Below are 22,982 nucleotides of genomic sequence, written 5' to 3'. Positions count from 1 at the left end.
ATGCAAAGTCATCCTAGTTAGAAGCAAAGTTAGCCACTTTCTCCATCTTCTGTCCACAGCTATGAAGCCTCAGAGGGATGATTTCAGGGACCCAGGAGGATTCTTTTTAATTCCTTCTCCCACTTACTGCTCTTCATTCCTTTATCTGAATACTTGGATATGTTTTAAGATGCAAATTTCCCAGAGAGAAGTAATATTTTAAGCCCTCACACTTAAGTATGAATGTATCACAGAATACTAGAATCTCAAGCTTGGAAAGACCAACAGTAGAAATTTAATCCAACTGATTTCTAAGCAGAAGCTTCTCTTATAGAAGCCAGAAGGAAACTGAGCAGCTAAAAGGGGACTTGGGGGAACTACAGAAATGGTACAGAACTGGGAGGCTGAAGGGCCATAGTCATCCCTTACCTGATACATAATTTTGCCCAAACCATGAGCTGCGGAAGGCAACAGGATGACAATCAAAATGTCAGCTTGCAAGAGCCTCAATTTATTACTTCTCATAAATGAACTTGGAGGAAAAGGCCAGTTCTAATATTAAAAAAAAACAATTTGTTCTATGAAATCATTAATGCCGTGGCTCAGACACTTGCTACCTGGTCTAACTTCAAAAACATATTTCGATATTTTGATGCGACTGTGATCTCATTCTCCACTGTTGCAGTCTGCAGCCCATGCTGCCTTCCTTCTCATTCTGCACCATGGTCAAAAGATATCTTTTAAAAATTGTGACTTATCTCAAATATCCACTGGGTATACAAGGTATTTTTTTCCCTTTTGGCAAGCTACTGTGTATGTTAAAGCAATAATAAATAGATATTTATATATTTTATATATTTTAAAGTTATTGAAATTAAAAGAAGACAAAACAGACTACTGTCATTCATGGCCACCCTAGAGCCTCCCAAAGCCTCTGGGATTAAACAGATGAGGTTTGATCCTGAAGACCTGGCCTGGGTGAGTAATTTTTTCTCTTTGGCTTCCTCCTTAACTCTTTGGAATTGCTCTAGAGAACTCATGATGAAATATGCTATCCAGCTCCTGATAGAGAGGTGACTCAATGCAGATTAAGACATTTTTTTGGATATGGCCAATGCAGGAATTTGTTTTACTTCACTATACATATTTATTACAAAGGTTTTCTCCCTTTCTTTGAGTGGGGGGAGGGGTGGAGGGAATAAGAAGGAAAGAATGAAAGAAAGAAAGAAAGAAAGAAAGAAAGAAAGAAAGAAAGAAAGAAAGAAAAGGAAGAAGAAGAAGAAAAAGGAAGGAAGGAAGGAAGGAAGAAAGGAACAAAGAAAGATAGAAACTAAGAAAGAAAATTTTCATTAATAGAAAAAATTTTAATAAAAAAAGAATTAAGAAAATCTCCTTATATACTCAGGGTGTAACTAATATCTAGATTTCCCCAAGTATGTATAAAAGCTGTGCCTAACTCTTCCATAAGCACTCAAGTTAACATATGAAAAGTGGACTTGGGACAGCCTTTATTTCACTCTATAGAGATGAATAAAACATGAAGCACTTACAAGAGCTCCTAAACAGAAACAGAATCACACAATGCCCTCAAGTAGTCCCTCAGTTCTCCGATGGGAAGGGGAAAGAACTTTAGGAGAGCTGTCAGAGCAACCCTTTGAGATTTTAGTAAATCCTTTTTCCCTGGGTGTCCTACACAAGGGTACGTGCTAGCTCATGTTTACCACAACCTTGTGATTATACAGCAAGTAATCATCAACTGTTCCTGGGGAAGGGAGGAAGGCATAAAACTGCTAACCATTCCCCATATGCTCTCCTCACTCACCTGCACTCACAAAATGCAGGTTCGGTCTGCTGTGTTTTGGCATGGAAAGGGAGAAAGGGATACAGCGACAGAGACAGAATCTCAGCTTACTTTTATAAACCATAGAAAGGGGGCAATTCCTCCAGTATGACAGTATCTGTCAATTATGTTGAATTCCTTATATCCTGGGACTAATCTGCTATGTCTTTTTTGGTAATAAGGAGATACGTCCTCAAGTGCCTTCAGAATTCCACAGCCAAAATCATCAAATTGATTAGGGAGCTCATCAAATTGATAAGGAACTTCCTTGATCAACCCCACTTATCATTAACTTGATTGGGAAGTTCATCAAACTGGTAAGACACTTCTTTGATCAAACCCACTTAAATATACATTATGGTTAATTATGTTCTTTCATTCATTGATTCAGTCAGTCAATCATTTCAGAGTAATGCCTGAAATTCTTAGGGATTCAAAGATGAATAGAACATTAAAGGATAGACTCTTCTAGCTTCCCAGTTCTTGTCAATGAAATCTCCTTTTACCCAGTCACCCATGAACAATCTTAATTATTGTTTGATTTTTCCCTCTCCCTCAGCTCACATATTTAATAATTTATAGGTTCCTGTCATTCTACCCTATGTACTAGAGCTCCAATTAATCCCCCTCTTCCTCCTTCCCCCTCCACCACAGTGGTCAAGGTCTCCTCTAACACCCCAAAAAGACAACTCAAGACCTGACTATTCTCTGCCTCCAATGTCTTCTGCTGTAATCTATCCTTCCTACTATTGCCTATACAAACCTTTAAAGCCTTCCGAATAATGTTCAAATTCTCAAGTCTGACATACAAGTCCCTCCCTAAGTATGTAGGCCATAACTATCATAGGGCAAACAGATATCTGTCTCATGGTGCCAATACATAACTGAGGGAGATGCTAACCTGTGATGGAGTGCTTATATTTTACCTCTGATCTTCTCCTAGACTGAATCACATAGCCATGATTTTTAGGGATCCATTGCCTGAGCAGCCACACGATGCAGGTTATCGTGCCCTACTGCTGTGGTGCCCCTTTCCTGACGTGAATTCCCCCTCAAGCCCATACTAAGCCAAGTGCTAGAGTGGACAGCCTCCTGAAGCAACTGAACCCAGCATTACATCAACTGCCTTCCTACCAAAGACTGCACATAATGCTTGTTAATTGATAGGAGGCTGTCTATTATGGTTTTGGCTAGGATAGGCATTTCTTTTACAAAAGGAGAATCTTGTCTTTAGGATTCAAGCTCTTTTGGAACACAGAGCAGCCGATTAGCTAAGTAGAACCAGCGGGTATTGTCTGTCTTTTAAACCTTCATTTCCTGTTCAGAGTATCACCTCAACCTTCTATCTTATATAGGGCTATCTAGATCTAAGGCCTTCAGTTTTCCTAAGTCTGAGATTCTGAGGGGAAAAGGCATAGGAAGAAAACCTCTAGGTGGAGGCAGGTCCAGGCATCGCTGCCCACCTCTAATTTATGTTTTAAATCCTTGCCTCTATTAGATATAACATGTGTGTGTTTATACAGATATATAGATAAAGATAAAGACATAAGCATGATACAGATGTTCATCTGATGTTCAACATAATCTTCTAACCTAAGTATTACAGATATCATTTGTAACAACCTGGCACTTTTCTATCACTGTTTCCAAATATACCTCATTCTACTTCCTCCTTCCACGTACGTCAAATTCGACTACTTGCCTCCCTTGTTCACAGTGCTATTCAATCACCTTTCCCAATGCCTATATGCAACAGCAATGCTACTTGCAGTTACTGGGGCTGTGTAAGGCCAATAACACCAGCACACAGAAGGGCTGTTAGCACACGTTCTTTGATCTGCTTTTCTAAGGAAAGCAACTTTAAGGGGTTAACAATCTTACTTTAATTAAACATACATATGTCATTCATTTATCTATATCATTCAAGGGAAAATGCCATCACCCTGAACTTCAGAGAGTATACAAACAGATAATACAAGCACATATTATATAAACAGAGCAAAAACACATAGAAATCAACAGATAGGCCTCTAGCTGTCTGACCAGGGAATTACATAGTTACCAGAGAGAGGCACCAACATCTGGGTTTTCAATGCTGGGGAGCTCCAATGGCTACCCAGGGTCTTGTCTGGCCAAATCACCAAAATTCTTCCCAAGAGGGTGCCCCCAAAAGCAAAACTCAGACCTCAGAGCTCTTATACCCTATTCAGGACCCTGAAGACTCAGAGCTTACTTAGCAAAAAGTTCTGGGGCCTGGGGCTTTCTTCTTTCCTAAGCAGGTCATCAAAGACTCTTGATTCAATCAAAGATTCCCAATTGAAACAAAGGCATTTGACCATCTCAGTGCTGAGAAGCACTCAAACAAAAAACAGCAAAAAGTCCTACTTTGCTTACCATTACATTTGAAAGGCAAGACTCATCAAAGGTACTTGATTACCTTAGCATTCCAAAAGAGAAAACAGTAAAAAAAAAAAAAAAGTCCCACCCTGTTTACCTTTACACTATACTGACCTCACTCTACACTTCCTGAAATCTTTCCCCCTCTTCAAGACCCAGCTCAGAGGTTACATCTTCCACAAACCCTTTGATGATTCCTCCAGGTAGATATGACTTTTCCTTCCTTTGTCTTTGTATCTCCCCCGGTATCTCTAATAAGGGTTTTCACATAGTTAAATATTCATATCGTTAAATATTTTTTGAATGAATGAATGTGCTTACAAGGTAGCAGGGAACATGAAGCAAATATACAAATAATAATAGCATTGGGGTGAAACTACAAAATAGTTCAACTCTTTTGGCAAAGAGTCAGTCAACAAGTATATATTAACTACCTGCTAAACGTTGCACACTTGTAAGGAATGATTGAACTTTTGTTTCCACAGAAATCATGTGGTCCATGATTTGTGAAACCTAAGGAGTCATACATGTCAGAAAGTCTCTCACTTATTGGTTACTTATGGCAAATGTAGGAAATAAACTGATTGTAGAAAATGTGGTTAGGGATGTTACATATGTGGGCACCTACTTATCAGCACATTTCTTTGTTCTCTGAATAAACCCAGAGAATGCCTCTTCCTGTGTCAACAAGGCCAGATGAAGCTCCATTAAGGATGAGGCACCTTGACTAGACACTATCTTTAAAAATGTAACTTTTCTTATATTAATGGAAAAGGAAACACAGATATCCTGGGTTCTATTTTCAATTGACACTTTGTCAACTCTCTTATCAATTGAGAAAACTCCTTTCTCATGCTATGGTTAAACACATATGGAGAGCATAAATCTGAGTGAGCAGACATCCTGAGTTGGGATTGTTCTAGAAAGTACTTAAGACTTGTCACTCTTTTACCAAAGAAAACAATGGGAGGGGGCACTGAAACATGAGGAATGGGAAATGTAAACGGGGCGGAGACCCATGAAGGGGAGGGGTGAAATTTAGGTCCTTTGGATAGGTTGTAAAGTCTGTAGTATCCAACCAATGGGGAACCAGGGTAGGGATTTGCATTTGGGACAGGAAAATAAAAGACTATGTTTTTGCACTGCAAGGGTGTGCCTACTTGTGGGTCACCTGTTCTCTTGCAAAAGAACTTTAATAAAAGTCTTTTCCTGAGTTAACTAATGGCCATGTGGAGTTCTTGGTGAGGTAGTTGTTTCTTATATACTGTGATAAGCATTAGGGATAGAAAGAAAGTTAAAAAACAAAATTTCACTCAAGGAACTTACCATCTAATGAAAGAGCTCATGATGTGGAATAATGTTTGAAAAATTGTTCATAGCCTCTGAATTAGAGATTGCACTTCTGTTTACCCACAAAGAGGCTGGGGAGGGAGGAAAGGGGCATACAAAAATATTCATAGCAACACTATTTGGAAAGACAAATGGCTATAGCCAAAATATGCCCAACAATTAAGGAATGAGTAACCAAACTGTGATATGTTAATGTAACGTGAGGTTATATTATTGTGCCATAAGGAATAATAAATATGAAGAATTCAGAGATACAGAATGAAGAAAGCAGAGCCAAAGAAACAATATACATGATTGTAACCCTGTAAATGAAAATAACATTAATTGCAATAAAACACAGGCCAAATTCAACAAATGATGCTGGTGAAAGGGTACTTGGGTGCTTGTGCTTGGACCTTAATTCTAACATTTCTCCTTAGCCTCTGCTTGGGTTTCTGTGCTTGGACCCCAATTCCAAAATCACATCCAGTCCTAAGTTCACATCTCTTCCTAGCTTCAAAACATTGGCCCTGGCAGTTCCTCTCCAGTGCAAGGGCAACATGACTTAGCAAAACCCTTACCTCTCCTCCTGATACTGTGGCCAGCTGCATCTATAGAATTTATTAGTTTGGACTCCCTGTGTATTGCAAATTGGCTGTGCACTGGGACATAACAATATTTACTACTTACTGACCTTACTGATATGTATCCTAGACACAGTCAAATGTATACTCCCTTATAATCATCCTAACAAGACATTTGATGGAAGCCACCTGGATATTTCCAGTCAGTCTTGACCATTAGTTGACTTAGTGACATTTCACAGTCAAAACCATACCTCCAGGTAGCCCCCCCCCACACCCCACCTTGGGCTATTTCCCAGTGAACACCGGGTAACATGCCTAAGCAGTAGATACAAAAAGTGCATGTTCCTTTAAGAACTGACCACCCCTTAACCACTCCCTAATCCCACCCCAAAACACCTAATTGACATGTTTCACCCCCAAATCTCATATATAAATTTTCCTGTGCCCCTGTAAGGTTGCAGGTTCCCTAAGAACTCTTGCCCATTGTAAAGCATAATGAATCTTTGCCACCTTGACTTAAAGAATGCTTGAGATGGTGAATTCATTCCGGGCAGACCCAACCTTCTCCAGTACTCGGGTCTTTGAGGGGCACTCCCTCTCAATGACCCCATCTGGGAATTCCAGTCTTGGGGTTCCTGGACTGGGTCTCCCTCAACCCTCGACACCGGTACCAGTGAAAAGTGATTTTTATTTGTAATCAGTATCTTGGAGACTCAGAGTCCCCCCCATCCCCTCAGGCCCCTTCTCTAAAGTTCTTCAGAAGGGCATTGCTGATAATGAGAATGCTTTGAGTTAAACTCTAACACAAGCCTGAATTGATTTAAAGAAAGATATGGAAGCTCCATTGTGTTCTGCTCAGGCTTGGGTGGAGACAGATTCTTCTACTTAGATAGCCCATGGCTAGGAGTGGTCTGTTATGGTTAGGGGGTGGTCTGATAGGACAGGTATTTCCTTTGTCCAGAGATAAACAATAATGGGATGATGGCAGCCCCTGTTGAAAAGGTATGTAAACTGGGCACCCAACCCCCAAATCGAGCCAGTTCTGGACTGTAACTCCCATGCAATGCATTTTTGTTACCAGCTTGACAGAAATTAAAGACATGGACACAACCTAATTTTGTTTGTCTCTTTTCTTAGAACAAACTCTGTTTGGGGGTTGACACACCCAAAGCACACAGCTTTCTTTGCCATTAACAAATGGTAAATTATAAAATTAGAGACATGTATTGTACTTGCAATCACTCTTAAATAGATGTCTGATTAGGTTAAAGAAATATTTTGGGGTGGGAGGGAGGTGTTGCTTGTGTGTTTTGGAGGATATCTCTGATGTATCAAAACAAAAAGTAGCAATAAAAGAGAGAATGGAAAAAGGGAAAGAAACTACAAGGTGGGCTGAATAAATGCCTTAATAAAGTGCTCTGGGAGTTCAGAGGCAAAAATACACCTAGGGAATTAGGGGAGTCTTCACAGAGAAGATGGAACCTGTGTTGAGCCCTGAGAGATCAATTTATTTCAAAATATGGAGATTCAGGGGCAAGGGGTAAGAGATTCAAGGCAAGAAATATGTACCAAGGTTTACATTGTATTCTAACAGAAATAGAAAATGTTTGTGCTTTCCACTTTTACTGACAGTCTCTCTGGAAAAGACTCGTGCCCAGGCCTGTCCTTCTGGCTAACACCAAAGTAGAAAAAAGTATAGCAAAACCTTTTTACAACACTTCACTCTACCACAAATAAAATATGCTTCAATGGAATTAACAGCTGATCCTGGAACCTGTATGTTGACTAGTAGGGGGGAAAAACACCATTTGCATTTTATAAGCTTCTTTCTTCTTAGTAATTATTCTTTCTTTTCTCTGGGGTTTAAAATGGGATGCATTTAATAGCTCCCCAAGGCATTCCTCTGTCTAACCTAGGGGCCAAAAGGGGTGACATTCTTTTACATATTATGCTTAGAAACTGCTAACAATATAATTCTCCTTTGGGGATGGGCTTATGTGAATGCAAAATGTGAAACTGACAGATTTATTTTCATCTACTGGTTCTGAGAGAATGGGTGTTTGCTCTGCACATCAATAGGTAATCTCTCTTGTGAGGTAGCTTTGTTTAAGGTCGGCCAGCCTCAAACCATAACAAGCCCAGGCTCCCCATAAGGAAGTCAGAGGGTAGGCTCAGTCTATATAAGACCAATAGCATACCTTATTTGGCTTTGCAGCCTACAGAGTCAAAGGAAATTATTTATTATCATACATGAATTATTTTCAAATAATAACCACTAGAATGTAGTTAAGCAGTCCTAATGCTCAGTGGAGTTAATTCAGTTCTAAACAAAGTCAGTAAAATGGTATTTACTGCCTTTTTCCCCTATCCCTTATACTTAGCCTGACACAGAGTAAATAAATGCTTGTTACAGCTAGGTGGTATAGTGAACAGAATGGCAGACCTGAAGTCAGAAAGACCTGAATTCTTGTTTTGCCTCAGACACCAATTAGCTGTGTGACCCTGAGCAAATTACTTAACCTCCTGTCTCTCACCTATAAAATCGGGAAAATTATGGCACTAACCTCCAAAGGTGGTTGATCCAAGGATCAAATGAGGTAACACATGTAAAGTGCTTTGCAAACCTTAAACCACTAAATAAATGCTATTATTATATTTACTGATATTTATATATTTTAATGTATTCCATTTATATCTATTTTATTCACTTACATATTATATTTAATTATATTTATATTATTGTTTACTTATATATATTTAAAAGCATTAAATATATAACATTATTATATCATTATATCTACTGAATGACTGACATCCTGCATTTGGTGACTGCTTCTCTCTTCACCTTTCATCACCACTCCCTACCTCCCCTTGAGTCAGCTACATGGAAGGTTGGAGGCCCTAACTGTAGAGGTGAAATCCAAGGTGCAAGAGGAAAGAAGGGCAAAATGCTGCTTACAATTCAAGAAATAAGTACCACTTCAAAGCATGAACATGTTTTTATGCTATTTTTCACACCTATTCTACTTTCATAGGTCTTAAATTAAGATAGGTGTTTTCTGTGTTGTTCCTTGGCTCTCTTCATACCACGGCCCACCGCACATAAATACCATCTGTTTTCTGCCCCTAACTCTGGGACAATAATCAAATAAAAACTCATTCTGGGAGGGATGTGTTAATTACTCTATGGCTCCATTCACACTATTCCTGTGATTTCCTTGAACCAAAACAGCCCTCCTTAACCACCACTTTCTATACTTGTATTCCCATACTTGTACATTTGGCAAGGACTGACTGTCTTGATTTTTGCTATTTGTATTCTCCAGAACTTAGCACGAAGCCTACCACATAGTAAACACTTAAAAACGCTTTTTCATTCATTATTTCTGAATCAATTTTGTTTGTACAGCCAGACTATCAGTGTGTTAGAACAAAGAAAAAAGAACAAAAACTATATCTGGTATAAAATCAGAGCTGATGATGCCAAGAACTGGACAATGGATATAAAATAGATAGGGACTTGCAATACTTCCTACAGATATTTAACTGGAAGAAAGCAGTTGTCCCAAGAATAAGATTCAAGAAACCACCTTAGCTAGTTTATCTCTTTAACAAATAGGTTTAGTCTTGAAATTAATTTTAAGAGCTTCTGGAGAAAGGTTGTGAAGTATTATAAGTAATATCACCCCACAGAACAGGAAGAACTGAAAGAAAAAAAATTAAAAATTTTAGAGAAACCTTAAGGTGAGACCTAACTAGGCCAGATCCAAAGAAGAGTTGAAGATGAAACAGAAAAGAGTAAAACAAGCAGATTAAAAAAATAGAAAAGCTCCACTGAAGTTTCAATAACACAGTTCCCCCAACACAATCAATGGATGCTAATATCACAGATTCTGATTGCTGTGTGAACATAACAAAATTAAAATAAAAGGGGAAAAATGGGGGTGGGAAACAACTGGACAAGAATAATTATGAATAAAGTATGCTGGAGTCAAGCAACACACCAATCTACTGAAGGAAGACTCTTTGAGGGCCCCATTTAGTACAGTTCCTACTTAGCACATAGTAGGTACTTAATAAATGTTTCTAGACTGAGTCATCTCCGCAGAGATGATTACTGAACCTACTGAAGCTGATAAAATATTTAAGAGTGTAGAGAGAGAAGAAGCTTTTGGATAGAATCCTGGGGTTTACCTACTCAAAGGGAATGCAACATGGATGATTGTCCAGAAAAAGAGTGGTTAATTGGGTAGGATGAGAAGCAAGAGCAGTGTTACGAAAACCTAGAAAGAATGTCTCTATGAGGAATGGTGGCCAACAGTATCAACTCAGCAGAAAAATAAAGAATGAGGAGCAACAAAAGGCCAGCAAATTTGGCAATTAAGGATAGCTAGTAACCCCAAAGGAAGCAGTTTTATTTGAGGGACTATATTGTTAATGCATTTTTGCTTAATTTGAAGATCTTTCCCATCCATTAATAGGCCCATGTGACCTGCCTGAATCGAGTGAGTCTGTGGTGAGTGGAGCTTGCCCAAGGGGTAGAGCAGGAAGGGTGAAGCAGAACTGAGAGGTTGGTCAGAGCAGTTAGAGCTGAGAGAGAAAGAAGGCAAGCACAGGGATCTGTGAATGTTCCTTTGTGGGAAGGCCCCAGCAGAGGGAGGAAAGCTTGGGAACGGCGGTGCTCCCTGCATTGTTATTGTGTATAGACTTCTTTGTTGCTATGATGAATTTGGTTTTCTGGTGTTGGGATTTGGTTTTCTGGTGTTTGAATAAACATTTTGCTTCTGTCTTCCACATAGAAAGTCTGTTATATTTTGCAGTTCAGAACTACGCCAGCATATTCATAGTTGCTCCATTGGTGCTGTGAATAGTACATATGAGTTACAGGGATGAGGCTGGAAACCAAACTGCTAATCATTTAGAGGACAGTGAGACAGAGGACAGCAGGTGGACCACGAGTAGATGATTTTCTTTTCAAGAGTTCAGCAGAAAAAGAAAGATAATAGGGTAATAGCTTGAGATGGGAAAATCAAATTAAAGTTTTTTATTTGTTCTTTAAGGATGCAGAGATCTAGGCATAATCGTAAGCAGTAGGGAAGATGGTAGATAAGGAGCTTGACAATTAAGGAAAGAGAGGGAATGATTAAAATGGGTTAGTTCACAAATGAAGATAGAAGGACACAAGTAAAAGAGGATGGTGTTGACAAGAAGGGGCATCTCTTTTGCCAAAACTGGAGGAAAGGAGAGAGTAGAGAAATACTATTATGGTGATTTTTAAGTACGGAATTGGAAGAAGAGGGAACTTATGATGGACGACCTCAGTTACTTCAGTGAAGCAAGATCTGCTGAGAGGGAGGAGGGGGAAGGTGATGCAGGTGGCTGAGGAGAGCAGATAATTTACAAAAGACACTGTGGGCAGGCAGTATGATAAAGAAGTGAAGCACTGGGAGCCAAGTTGGTATTATATAGCTTCCACTTGAATGATGTAACACTAAATTTTAGTGTGTTACTCTTTTGTCAAAGAGTTGGAAAAATGATTATTTCAACCTGAAAACATTTAACAAGAAATAGAGTAAAAAAAATTCCTATCAGTAACTTTTTCTCTACAATGCTCAAAAGGTCAGGTGCTTAAATCAACAACTTTTTAGTTAGCCTCTATGTGCTTACTACTTGGCTAAGAAAGCAGTGAATAGTGCTGTAATAATGCCAATATTTAAAGTTAATTAAGATCCATTTTTAAACACAACATAATTAAATGCAACTGATCATGTCAAAAGCAGACTAAGAAGTTTGCTTACAGAAAGTACGCAAAGCAGGGGAAATTCTACAGTGACCTGAATACAGTATATGATATTTGTCTTTCTGCCAGTCGACTAATTATTATTTTTGCTCAAAGCATAAGCTAATCTCCCTCCTCTAAGAAAAGATAAAAGGGATCAAAGCATATCTCTCCAACCTTCCAAGTATCGGTAGGATGAATAATACGCTGCAATTAACTAGTTATCACTGAACATTATTACACTTAGAAGATCTGCTAATAATTTTATATTTGCGTAGTACTTGATGTTTTACAAAGCATTTTTCATATAAATTAGTTCATCTGAACTCTATAGCCACAAAAGGGAATAGCTCTAGTTTCTCTCGGTGTTAAAATTTATAATGCCAATTCAGTTAAAAGTGATTTTTTTTTTCACATTAGAAGGGCTTCGATGAGAGAGAGAGGGAGGGGGGAGGGAGGGAGGAAGGGAGGAAGGGAGGAAGGGAGGAAGGGAGGAAGGAAGGAAGGAAGGAAGGAAGGAAGGAAGGAAGGAAGGAAGGAAGGAAGGAAGGAAGGAAGGAAGAAGGGAAGGCAGGGAGGGAAGGAAGGGACGGAGGGAAGGGAGGGAGTGTGGGAGAAAATAATGAATACAAAGATACGGAGAAGCTAACCTTTGTTAGAAGGTTGGAAAAAAGGTGATATGGAGGAAAAAAGGGGAAATGATCACTGAGAAGTCAGAGCTAAATAAGATATAAAAAAGCTCTTTTTGGAGAGGAAGCAGCTAAATGGCCTGAAGAGGAAACAGCTATCTTGTCCTTCAAAAAGTAATGATGGAGATCTACGGACGTTGTCAGGTGAAAGAATACCCAGTAAAAGTCAGAGGAAGAAAAGGCAGGAACTGGGAGTCAATAACTCCTTTTTAAGATACACAAGCAGATTTCCACATGACAGTAAAAGTAAGAATCCCATGGATAGTATTGACGACATGCAATCTGAGGTTGCATTAAAAAAGGCAAAGGCGCACAGAACTAGAGGCAATAATTCTACTATGATTTATCTTGATCGAGACCATATCTAGTGCATTGTGTTCAGCTCTAAGTCTAATATGTTAGGAAAGATACTGATAAACTAGAAAATATCTAAAGGGTGACCAGTATGAAGGACCTTGAGAAGCCTATGATAAAAAGCTGAAAGAGCTGGGAATGTTTAGCCTATAAAAGGGAAGATTTACAAAGAGAAATCAGAGATTTCAAGTATTTGAAGAGTTATGAAAAAGAGAGATAATATGCCTTATTACGTTTGCCTTCAGAGGGAAAAACTAGAAACAATAGGTGAAAGTTGTAGAGATGCAGATTTAAGTTTGATATAAGACTAAACTTTCTAACAATTAGGATTCCTAACAACCTCCAAATGGAATGAGCTACCATGGCAAGGGGAGGGTTCCTTCTTGTTAAAGATCTTCAAACTAAGCCTAGACAACAAACTGCCAGTTAGATGTAGAAGAGATTATTGTTCTAGTATGTTTACAATAAAGGACCTCTGAGGTCCTTCCTAACTCTGAAATTTTACACTGATCAAATACTATACTGGATTTAACTGGGGATCATGTTATCATCTCAATACCTGCTACTGACGATGCCTTAAATAGCATCTCTAGCTTTTTTGCAAAAATGGAGGATTACAGAGGTGAACAGTCCATAGAATGTAGCAGGTTTTCAATGTGTTGATTACTTTTGATGACTTTCTCCCCTCTTTTTTATTCCTTATTATAAGAGGAGGTGGGATAGAATGGAAAATGTAATGAAGTAAAAACAAATGTTATCAATATTTTAATGCCTTACATTGTATGACATCTGACAGTTTACAAAGCATTTTCACACATATTACCTTACTTGATAACAAATAGCAACAGAAAAAAAATCTCTGAATAATTTCTCCTACAATGTTAGTTTCTAATTCTGATTCTACTAAATTCTCTGCCATATTATTCAGTATTACTCATAGAATAACAAAATCCAAGAGTTGGACTGGCTTTCAAAGGTAATCTCCTGCTACTTCCAAATGAAGCATCAATTCCCTTTACAGCAATGCTGAGAAATCATTCAGTCTCCTAAATAAAGATCTCCAGTGATGGGAGCCCATTCTTTTTTAGTAACAACTCAGTTTTAGGTTGTTCCTTAGATTCAGTCAAATTTCACCTCAGTGTAAAATTCCACCCACTAGTCCCAGCTATTGTTGTTATACTACGTAAGTGCCCTTCTTCAGAGGAACTAAAACATAAAAATATGTGATGATGAAATCAAGACCAGGACTTGTAAATTTTCCTTTTGCATGAAGATTTATTACATATGAACTCACATAGATCAATGAGAAAAAGTAGTTCAAAACAGAATAATTTAAATTTAATTTTAATTATCCAGGGTTTTGGCAGAATCTTAAATGGTATTTTTTTATGAGAACCAATAGATTTTCATGTGTAAGATGAAATGTATATATCTATATATGTATATATCTCTGAAGCATTACATAATTTTCACAGGTAACATTTTGGATTTCAAACTTTCTCAGAAAGTATACAAGGCAACATGTGGCATAGATCATTTTAAACATGTCTTTTTTCTCTGCATTAATCAAGAATTAGTAATAGAAATTTGACAACACATTAAGACAAAATATTTGATATTACATAGATTGTTGCTTCTTTTCCAGAGATTTCTCAATGTCATCAAGCACCTCAACTGCAGCCTTTGGAATCCGAGTTCCAGGACCAAATACATTGGCAACACCAACGCTGTACAGAAATTCATAATCCTGTGAAGAGAAATTTTAAAATTCAGGTAGCAAGGAAGAGACAATTGATTCTAACAGTAAATTGTGATGGTAAAGAACATTAAGGAAATAAGAACCATGAATTCATTGTTTCATCTCTGTCCTCACTATTCCAAACCCACATCTAAACCACAGTAATCATTCACTTTGATTTCTGTTACTTTTCACTTATCTTGTGACATCTGCAGTCATTCTATGGAGCAAAAAGATAGCATTTTTTTTGTGCTCCTTTGTATCCCCAAGCACTTACCACAGTGCCGGTACATAGCAAGCACTTAATAAATATCTATTGACTAACTACATAAATATCATTATTATTCTACAGCTTACTTTAAAAGTAGTTTTCCATAAAGATCTTAACCTGATTGTCTCCAAAAGTCTCCTTTTCTCTGTCATGTAATTTGGTAGAAGTCAGATGACAAAAAAAAAAATTATTCACAGAGTACCTCTAGGTTTGTTGTAAAAATCTGATGTTGGTCTTTTATTACAAGGGGATAATTTTTCAGTTCTCTTAGCCGTAGCCCTTTTTCCATGGCACTCAGAATTTATTTCCAACTCTAATATTAGATGATCCCTTAACAATAATCATAAACAGGCTAAGATATAAAGCTATTTTCTGAAGGAATTTAAATTCATAAAACAAAACTTGTGGGAACGTCACTTTAAAAAACCACATCTAAAGAGAATTTAAAAGATTTTAAACATATATATGTATATATATATGTATATATATAAACCTCCCTTTCATTAGTTCTCCATTTTCATTATATTCTCTACACGACTGTCAAGTTATTTTGTTTAATTTTGACTACAGAGGGCATTAATTAAAACCCCAAAATGTCGATTTTTATCATGTTAAGTTCTAAGGCAGTGTAAAATTCTTTAGTTTGTACTGCAATTCTGTACTTTTTAAAAAATAAAATGTCGTTTGAAATCCTACCTGGTCTTATACCAGTGCCTCATTGCAGTGTCTGGGTTCTCAAAGGCTAAGGTAGTGGAATGTAGGCTCTGACAAGTCAAATCAAACTTACATGGCCTTATTTTATGTCCTCATAATGTCACTTACACTAAGCTATGCTGCCTGCTCATTTATATACATTATCTCATTTCACAATTTTTTTTTTTGCTGAATTTCCTATATATAATGAGGGAAACATGAATGAGATAAATGAGGTAAAAGCGACATTTGACTGTTAGAATCTTAAGAGTCTAAGAATGACGGAGTAGATTGTGGCACGTGTTCTCTTTTTGTCAGGGTAACATGTCATTTCTTTTTTTCTCCATTCCATTGTATTACAATTACAAACAGCAGCTGCATAATTTCTGACTGGGACTTCCTTCCATTCTAGTCAATCCCCCACATACCATTCCGGCCTTCAGAAAAAAAAACAGTCCTTTATCTCATGCACTTGAAGATAGGGTGAATTACGAAATATAGCAAGGTTATGAAGAGCACGGAATGTTCGTTTTAATATGGTATCTACTTTCTTAGAGGAGATGATCAGAGCTAGGGCAGATATCTTTTGACTATGTATTGACATTCTCCAGAACACTCAAATCTCCTTTATGTTCTTCAGTGCATGAAGAAAGCTTAGGCACCGTGCCAGCATGTCCCTGAAAAGGAGAAGGGAGCTATTTTTCCACATTCTTTATTCTATACAAAACGGATTGTTAAGATGTTCAGAGTATCTCACCTAAAATGAAAAAAGAGGGTCAGTGGTTTGGGTTTCCTTGTCAATTAAGTACATACTCTTTTATTTAGCTTTTAAAGCCCTGTACAACCTGATCTCATTGGACATTATTCCCTTTCTCATGGTACTGCAAATCCAGCCAAAATGATTTTCTCTCTGTTCCTTACTCATGACATTTTATCTCCCATTTCCATGCCTCTGGACTGGCTGTCCCACATACCCAGGATTCATTTCTTTCTTATTTCCATTTCATATAATTCCTCTGTTTGTGTAAGATGCTGCACAGGTACCATTTTTTGCATGAAGACTTTCCTGATTCCCACCAATTGCTAATGACTTTTTTCCCCTCCCAAATTACCCTGTATTTAACTAATTTTAATGTATACATACATATATATTTAGTAACTTTATACTTATTATATGCATGTGCATATACACAAACATACAACACACAAACATATACTTTTTCCATTTGAATATAAACTTACTACTGAGTAAAGATTATTTCATTCTTTGTACTTGCACAAAGTGCCTAATACAGTACCTTGCATATAGCAGGTGCTTAATAATTATTTGACTGATTGATTCAAATACGAAGCTATAATTCCTTTAAAAGTAGAAAAAATAATCTCATGTTGCGATTAATACGAAGCTATAATTCCTTTAAAAGTAGAAAAAATAATCTCATGTTGCGATTTTTAATGTAAGTATTTAGGATGTCAGTTATTTTGGAAACAAAGCAGAATTATATTTTATATTTATAAGCCCTGTTAAGTTGTCAAAATGAGTTACATAAATAAATTAGGATGTAATTTGATAGAAAATGTTGCTATTAACCTCTTTTGGGCTCTGAAGGATGTCATTGAAAAGCATTTATGAAGCAATTACTGCATGACAAGCACTATACTAAGCACTGGAATACAAATAGGAAAGCAATACAGTCTCTGCTTACAAGAAGCACACATTCTAATGGAAGGAGATAACACCTACAGCAAAGTTCCACTGCAGGGCAAAGGAAAGCCTTTTTAGTCCTTTGACCTAACTTAGTAAAATCTTCAGGAAACCCTCTCACAGATTTACTTCTACAATAAACTTGTTCTTCAATAAAAACATAAAGTAAATACAAGAACTGTATGGGAGTTGTCTTTACTAAGAAGTCCCCTCCACATCATTTCACTTAAAACAGAAAGGGATGAAGATTAATTACCTGAGGTGGTATTACTCCTCCACACACTACAAGGATATCTGGCCGTCCAAGAGCAGCCAGTTCTTTGATGAGATCTGGAACCAGGGTTTTATGACCTGCTGCTAGTGTACTCACACCTACAACATGAACATCTGCATCCACAGCCTGCTGAGCCACTTCCTTAGGAGTCTAAACGAATAGGATGGTAAATCATTATTACTTTTAGGTAAAGATTTTTAGAAGTGATTATGAATGGTATATACCACTTAAACAAAAACATTAAGAAGCCGATTATAAATATTACTTCATAGTAATGGCCTGGCAGCAGAGTACATAGAGAACTGACCTTGAAGTCAGGAAGACCTGTGTTCAATTCCTCCTCTGATGAATATGACCCTGGACAGGTTACCTAATCTTTCCATGCCCTACACAAGTCTATAAGACTATATAAAGCTGCAGACAAAGGGCTAATCTTTATTGGAAGAAGTCTCCTCACCCTCGAGTTTCTTATATCAGTGAAACCACAGGTCTAGTACCTAACCCTACTTAACATCTTATTAATTCAAATTCAAGTACACATCATATTTCAGATGCATAAAATGACTCAGGATCTTATGTACCCAAACTTGGCTTACAGATTAAAACTCTACCAATTATATTACTGTTCTTTAGAATATCTTCCCCAAAGGTACCCTGAGTTCTATTAGGAAGATAAAAAAATAGCTCAAGAATAAACAAAATGAATGAATGAATAAAACATTTATTAGTGCTTACTAAGCGCTAATAATAAACATTCATTATGTACCTATTAGGTTGAAGGTACTGTACTAAGCACTGATACAAAGAAAGGTAAAAGCCAGTACTTGCTTCCAAGGAGCTCACAGTCTAATGGTGGAGACAACATGCAAACAACTATGTACAAACAAGCTTTATACAGGATAAACTGAAATAATCAACAGAGGGAAGGGACTAGAATTAAGAGGGATCAGGAAAGCCTTCTTTTAGAAAGTAGGATTTTAGCTGGGTCTTGAAGGAAGCAAAGGCAAAACACTGTATTTATAAATAAAAAAGACATCCCTGCCTCTCATAAAGCTCACATTCTCATTGAGGAAACCCTTACAGAAGGTTTCAACTCAGAAACCTTCAGGTTTGAGTCAGATGGATTATTCCTTGGTGGTTAGAGGCAAAGCAAATGGCAAGGCCTATTTTTAAACATCATTTCCACTGATAAAATTGGATTAGTTACTGATACTGAACCATTTGATAGTGTAAAGGCCTTTGGTGACAAGAACTTTCTTTTCAGGGTCTTTAGTACCTAGAGCTGTAGCACCTACGGGAACATTTTTGCCAGGCTGCATCTCTATGGAAGGCTTCCCTCCCATGATGATGCTGCAGACACTGGTCTAGAAGTACTGATATTCCAAAGGCTCTAAGGTTCAGGGTCCTGGGTTGCCTCCATCAGGTCTTCCTAGCTCCAAATACGGCCTCAGATGAGAGGTAGGTGAGTGGCATCCTGAGGGCGAGAGAGGAGGAAACATGTGCCAGTCAAATCAAACCATCACAACTATCACCTTAATTACCATGTACCCTCAGACCTTGATGGAGACAACCCAGGATCCTGAACCTAAGAGCCTTTGGAATAGCAGTGCTTCCAGGCCAGTGTCTGCAGCCATAATCCTGGGAAGGAAGCCCTCTGTGGAGATGTAGCCTGGTAAAAATGTACATAAACATTCAATAAATATTGATGATAATAGATCCCTGCCATTTAGAAAAGAATGATTATTGCCACCTTTCTCCTTTTCATTATTTCTGGATACAAAAAAACCCAGAAAGCTTAGTCAGCTACGTAGCACATAGCACACCGAGAGAGCTTTCTGGCTTTTATGTCCAAGTAAATGTGACAGGTTCTATAGTTGCAGAAGTCTGAGGGTATGTGTAATGTGGAGCAAAGTCCATTTTATGCTTAATAGATAGCAAGAAAAAAAGCAGTTCACTTTGCAATATGTAGCAAAATGAGGTCCTTAATCTTAATCTTTGCTAATTATATAAACTTAGTAAATATCTTGAAAACTGAATGTGAATTAATATTTATTTCCAAAATATCTGATTAGAATCACAACATTTTAGATCTGTATTAAACTTTAGCTATTTCTTGCCTGAGCCCCTAAATTAGTAGGAAGGAAAACTAGCATTAGAAAACTGAAGATGACTTGCTCACAGTCGTGTAGTTATTAGTAAAAGAACAAGAATTAGAGTCCTAGTCTAGTCCTAGAGTCTGATGCTCTGTTATATCCTGCTGCCTCCCCAAAAGCATAAGTAACCCAGATACAATTAAACCATATTGAATTTACCCTTGATTTCTTATCACAATGAAATTCAATTCATCCAAAAACTGTTAACAGTTCACTAGCTACTTTACTCATAACTTTTGTTGATTTCACACTGCAAGTTTACAACCTGACTCTTACCTTCATTTTCTTACAAAGGAAACTTCCCCATTAGATTTTTTTTTTGGAAGGAAGAAGGCAGGGCAATTGGGGTTAAGTGACTTGCCCAAGGTCACACTGCTATTAAGTGTGTCAAGTGTCTGAGGCCGCATTTGAACTCAGGTCTTCCTGACTCCAGGGCCGGTGCTCTACTCACTGCGCCACCTAGCTGCCCCCCTCATTAGATTTTTAACTCTAATGCAAACCATAATATTCTTTTTAAAATTTCCTTATTTTTTTTAGGTACCTGAAAAAGCGGGCCTATATCCACATCAAAGCCAAGATCAGCAAAACCTGTAGCAATAACTTTTGCTCCTCTGTCATGGCCATCTTGTCCCATTTTTGCCACAAGAAGACGAGGTCTACGCCCTTCAGATTCCATGAACTTGTGGACCCTACAGAACAACCATAACCATATTCAAACTGTTAATTCAATGGTACATTATACAAATTGTGATTTATTATCAAAAATCTTTCAAGTTTATTAAGAGTCCTTCAACTGAATAGTTATTACTAGGTTGATATTCCAATTATTTTTCTTCAAAGTAAGAAATTTCTTTTGAAATCTAAACAGTCCCAAGAAAGTTTTAAAGGCCAGAATTGTAGTATTTTAGAACATGGTGATCTATTTCCAATGTGGAAAAGATAATGAATATGCAGAATAGGGGAAACTGGCAACTTGGCAACTTAGATATCATCCAGTTAAAAACTTCTCATTTTACAGATAAGGAAATTGAATTATTTTTCTTATTTAAAAAAGTCAAGGCATTTCTCTGAAGTCACATAGCTAGCTGGTAGAAGAAGTTGGACTAGAACCAAGGTCACTTGATGTCTAGGAGAATATACATCAAGTTAACGGAAATCAAGAAGCATTTATTAAGTGCTTACTATGTGCCAAGCATGGTACTAAACATAGAATACAAATTCAGGCAGAAAGAAATACAGTCCCTACCTTCAAGGAGCTTTCACTCTGATAGTTGAAGATAACATATAAAAAAGGGATCTGAAAGGGAGTTGAGACAAGGACAGGGGTACAAAAAGTCCTGTGGAGATGAGTCAGCAGTGCATCCATGGTAAGTTAGATTCTAAGCACTTGTGGGGGGCGGGGGAGGGAGTGTGGAAGGAGGGAGAAAAGAGGCTGTCACTTGACACATTTTATAGAAAATGCCGAGTAGATAGGTGCTTCATAGATATCACTTGAACATAAACATGCAGCTTTGAAAGGAAACTTTTAAATATACAAAGAGAAAATGGTGAGAGTAAATTTAATTAGTTGGAAAACATGAGACAAACAAAATTGCTGAGTTTAAAAATGCAGACACAGAACCTCATAAATATTTCCTAAATTTCTCCAAGTTTTATGGGCACTATTTTATGATTTATCAATAGTCATAGAGAAGACTATCTTTGCTACCCATGCTTATTTATGGTCTGTTTCTGAGAAAGCAGAAATATGATTACAGGACACTGTTGAGAAATTTCAAATTTTTACCTACTAACAGCAAAGGTTATTTCTTCATTCTCTCCAAATTCCTGGCGGTATGCTCCACTCACCATTCGATCATTAGCTTTATGTTCACCAAACACTTTTTTCATTGCATCTGTTATTTCTCCAACTGTACATCTAAGATAATACAATGAAAGGTCTTAATATTTTGATTCCACAAGATGGAAATATTTACCATAAAACTGAATGCAAGTTTACAATAATCTTACTGCCTACATAAAAAAGATAACTTGAAAACCATAAAAACGATTTTAATAAAAAGTTTAAAAGTATATAAAACAGATATTTTTATTATCCATTCTACCCAATGGTAGAATACCATAAAACTGAGAGAATATTACATATTTTAAAATCTAAGCATTTAAGGATTATAAAGAAAAAGTCATTCACCTCAAAAAATAATTTTGCTTTTACCAATAATTAAATGTCATTACTTGTTAAAATAAACTTGAATGAAATTGTTTGAAAATGGAAATTCTACATTCCACATGCTCTCTCTTGCTTTATTAGTGCAGTTTAATGTTACTGAAAACACTAAGTGGATAAGGAAAATTCTATTAGACTACTGTCTATTAGACAATCATACCTTGAAAGCTGGTGTTAATATGACAGTATGATAAATTAGTGGCAAATCAGATTAACTGATGGATATTACTGTACAAGATACCTGAAGCATCATAGTAAATTCTAATATGATGGAATTCTGGATTACTAAAAGTTTGATAATAAGAATCTATGCTCTAGTGAATGTTTATACACATTAAAATTCATACATTATTTCATGAATTTTGACAGTTCTGCCCAAGAGACTCTGTGTGATAAAATAACAAATATGCTATAGGTCACAATAAAAAAAAAAGATTCAGAGTATAGTGGCAAACTACATTAACCTTCAAGTGAACTTCTATTTCTGTAAGAAAGAGGCACAAATCCCTAGATTTCCTCCTCATACTAACTTTGAACAACTTTAATAGTAGCTTTACTGATTTATCTCACAGCAGAGTTCATTGTTTCCTACATTTAAAAAATTCACAGAAAAATGCTTTGCAATTCCCAAGGCTAAGTGGCTTATTTCAACAAAAATGTAATGTAGGCTTTTGGGGTCATTTCACTAAACTCTCCTATATCTAACACAAAATTGAGTTCAATAACTGGACTCAAAGATAGCCTTCTTGAAAGAATGTAAATGCTCATATACTTTCATAGAGTGTTAATGCTAAAGGGATCCCAAAGATTATCTAGTCCAACGCTCACACTTTTACTGAGGAACAGGAAGGTATTTACTTGCCCCAAATCATAAATAATATTTTTTTCTTTTGCTGGTCTTAGGTATTTTCCACAGAAATGTAGCATGATGAAAAACTGATAAGCTGTCTTTCTATACAAATAACAG

At 37.1% G+C, this 22,982-nt stretch overlaps 1 protein-coding gene across 1 annotated transcript in view; it reads right to left on the bottom strand.

Moving 5' to 3' along the window:
- Nucleotides 1-14,209: 14,209 nt before the first annotated feature.
- The window catches only part of MMUT (methylmalonyl-CoA mutase), a 40,422-nt gene continuing 31,649 nt past the window's right edge, over nt 14,210-22,982 (bottom strand). Inside the window, exons 10-13 of the mRNA XM_036766203.1 lie at nt 21,575-21,706; nt 20,330-20,477; nt 17,618-17,785; nt 14,210-14,701 (exon numbers count right to left, since the gene is read on the bottom strand). Of these exons, the coding sequence (XP_036622098.1) occupies nt 14,573-14,701; nt 17,618-17,785; nt 20,330-20,477; nt 21,575-21,706 (577 nt within the window). The 3' untranslated portion in view covers nt 14,210-14,572. The remainder of the gene's footprint in view (nt 14,702-17,617; nt 17,786-20,329; nt 20,478-21,574; nt 21,707-22,982) is intronic.

The sequence above is a fragment of the Trichosurus vulpecula genome, chromosome 7 (genome assembly GCF_011100635.1).
Source record: "Trichosurus vulpecula isolate mTriVul1 chromosome 7, mTriVul1.pri, whole genome shotgun sequence".
In the NCBI taxonomy this organism is placed as follows: domain Eukaryota; kingdom Metazoa; phylum Chordata; class Mammalia; order Diprotodontia; family Phalangeridae; genus Trichosurus; species Trichosurus vulpecula.
Note: the sequence above shows the minus strand (reverse complement) of the source record. Positions and strands in the feature narration are given on the sequence as shown.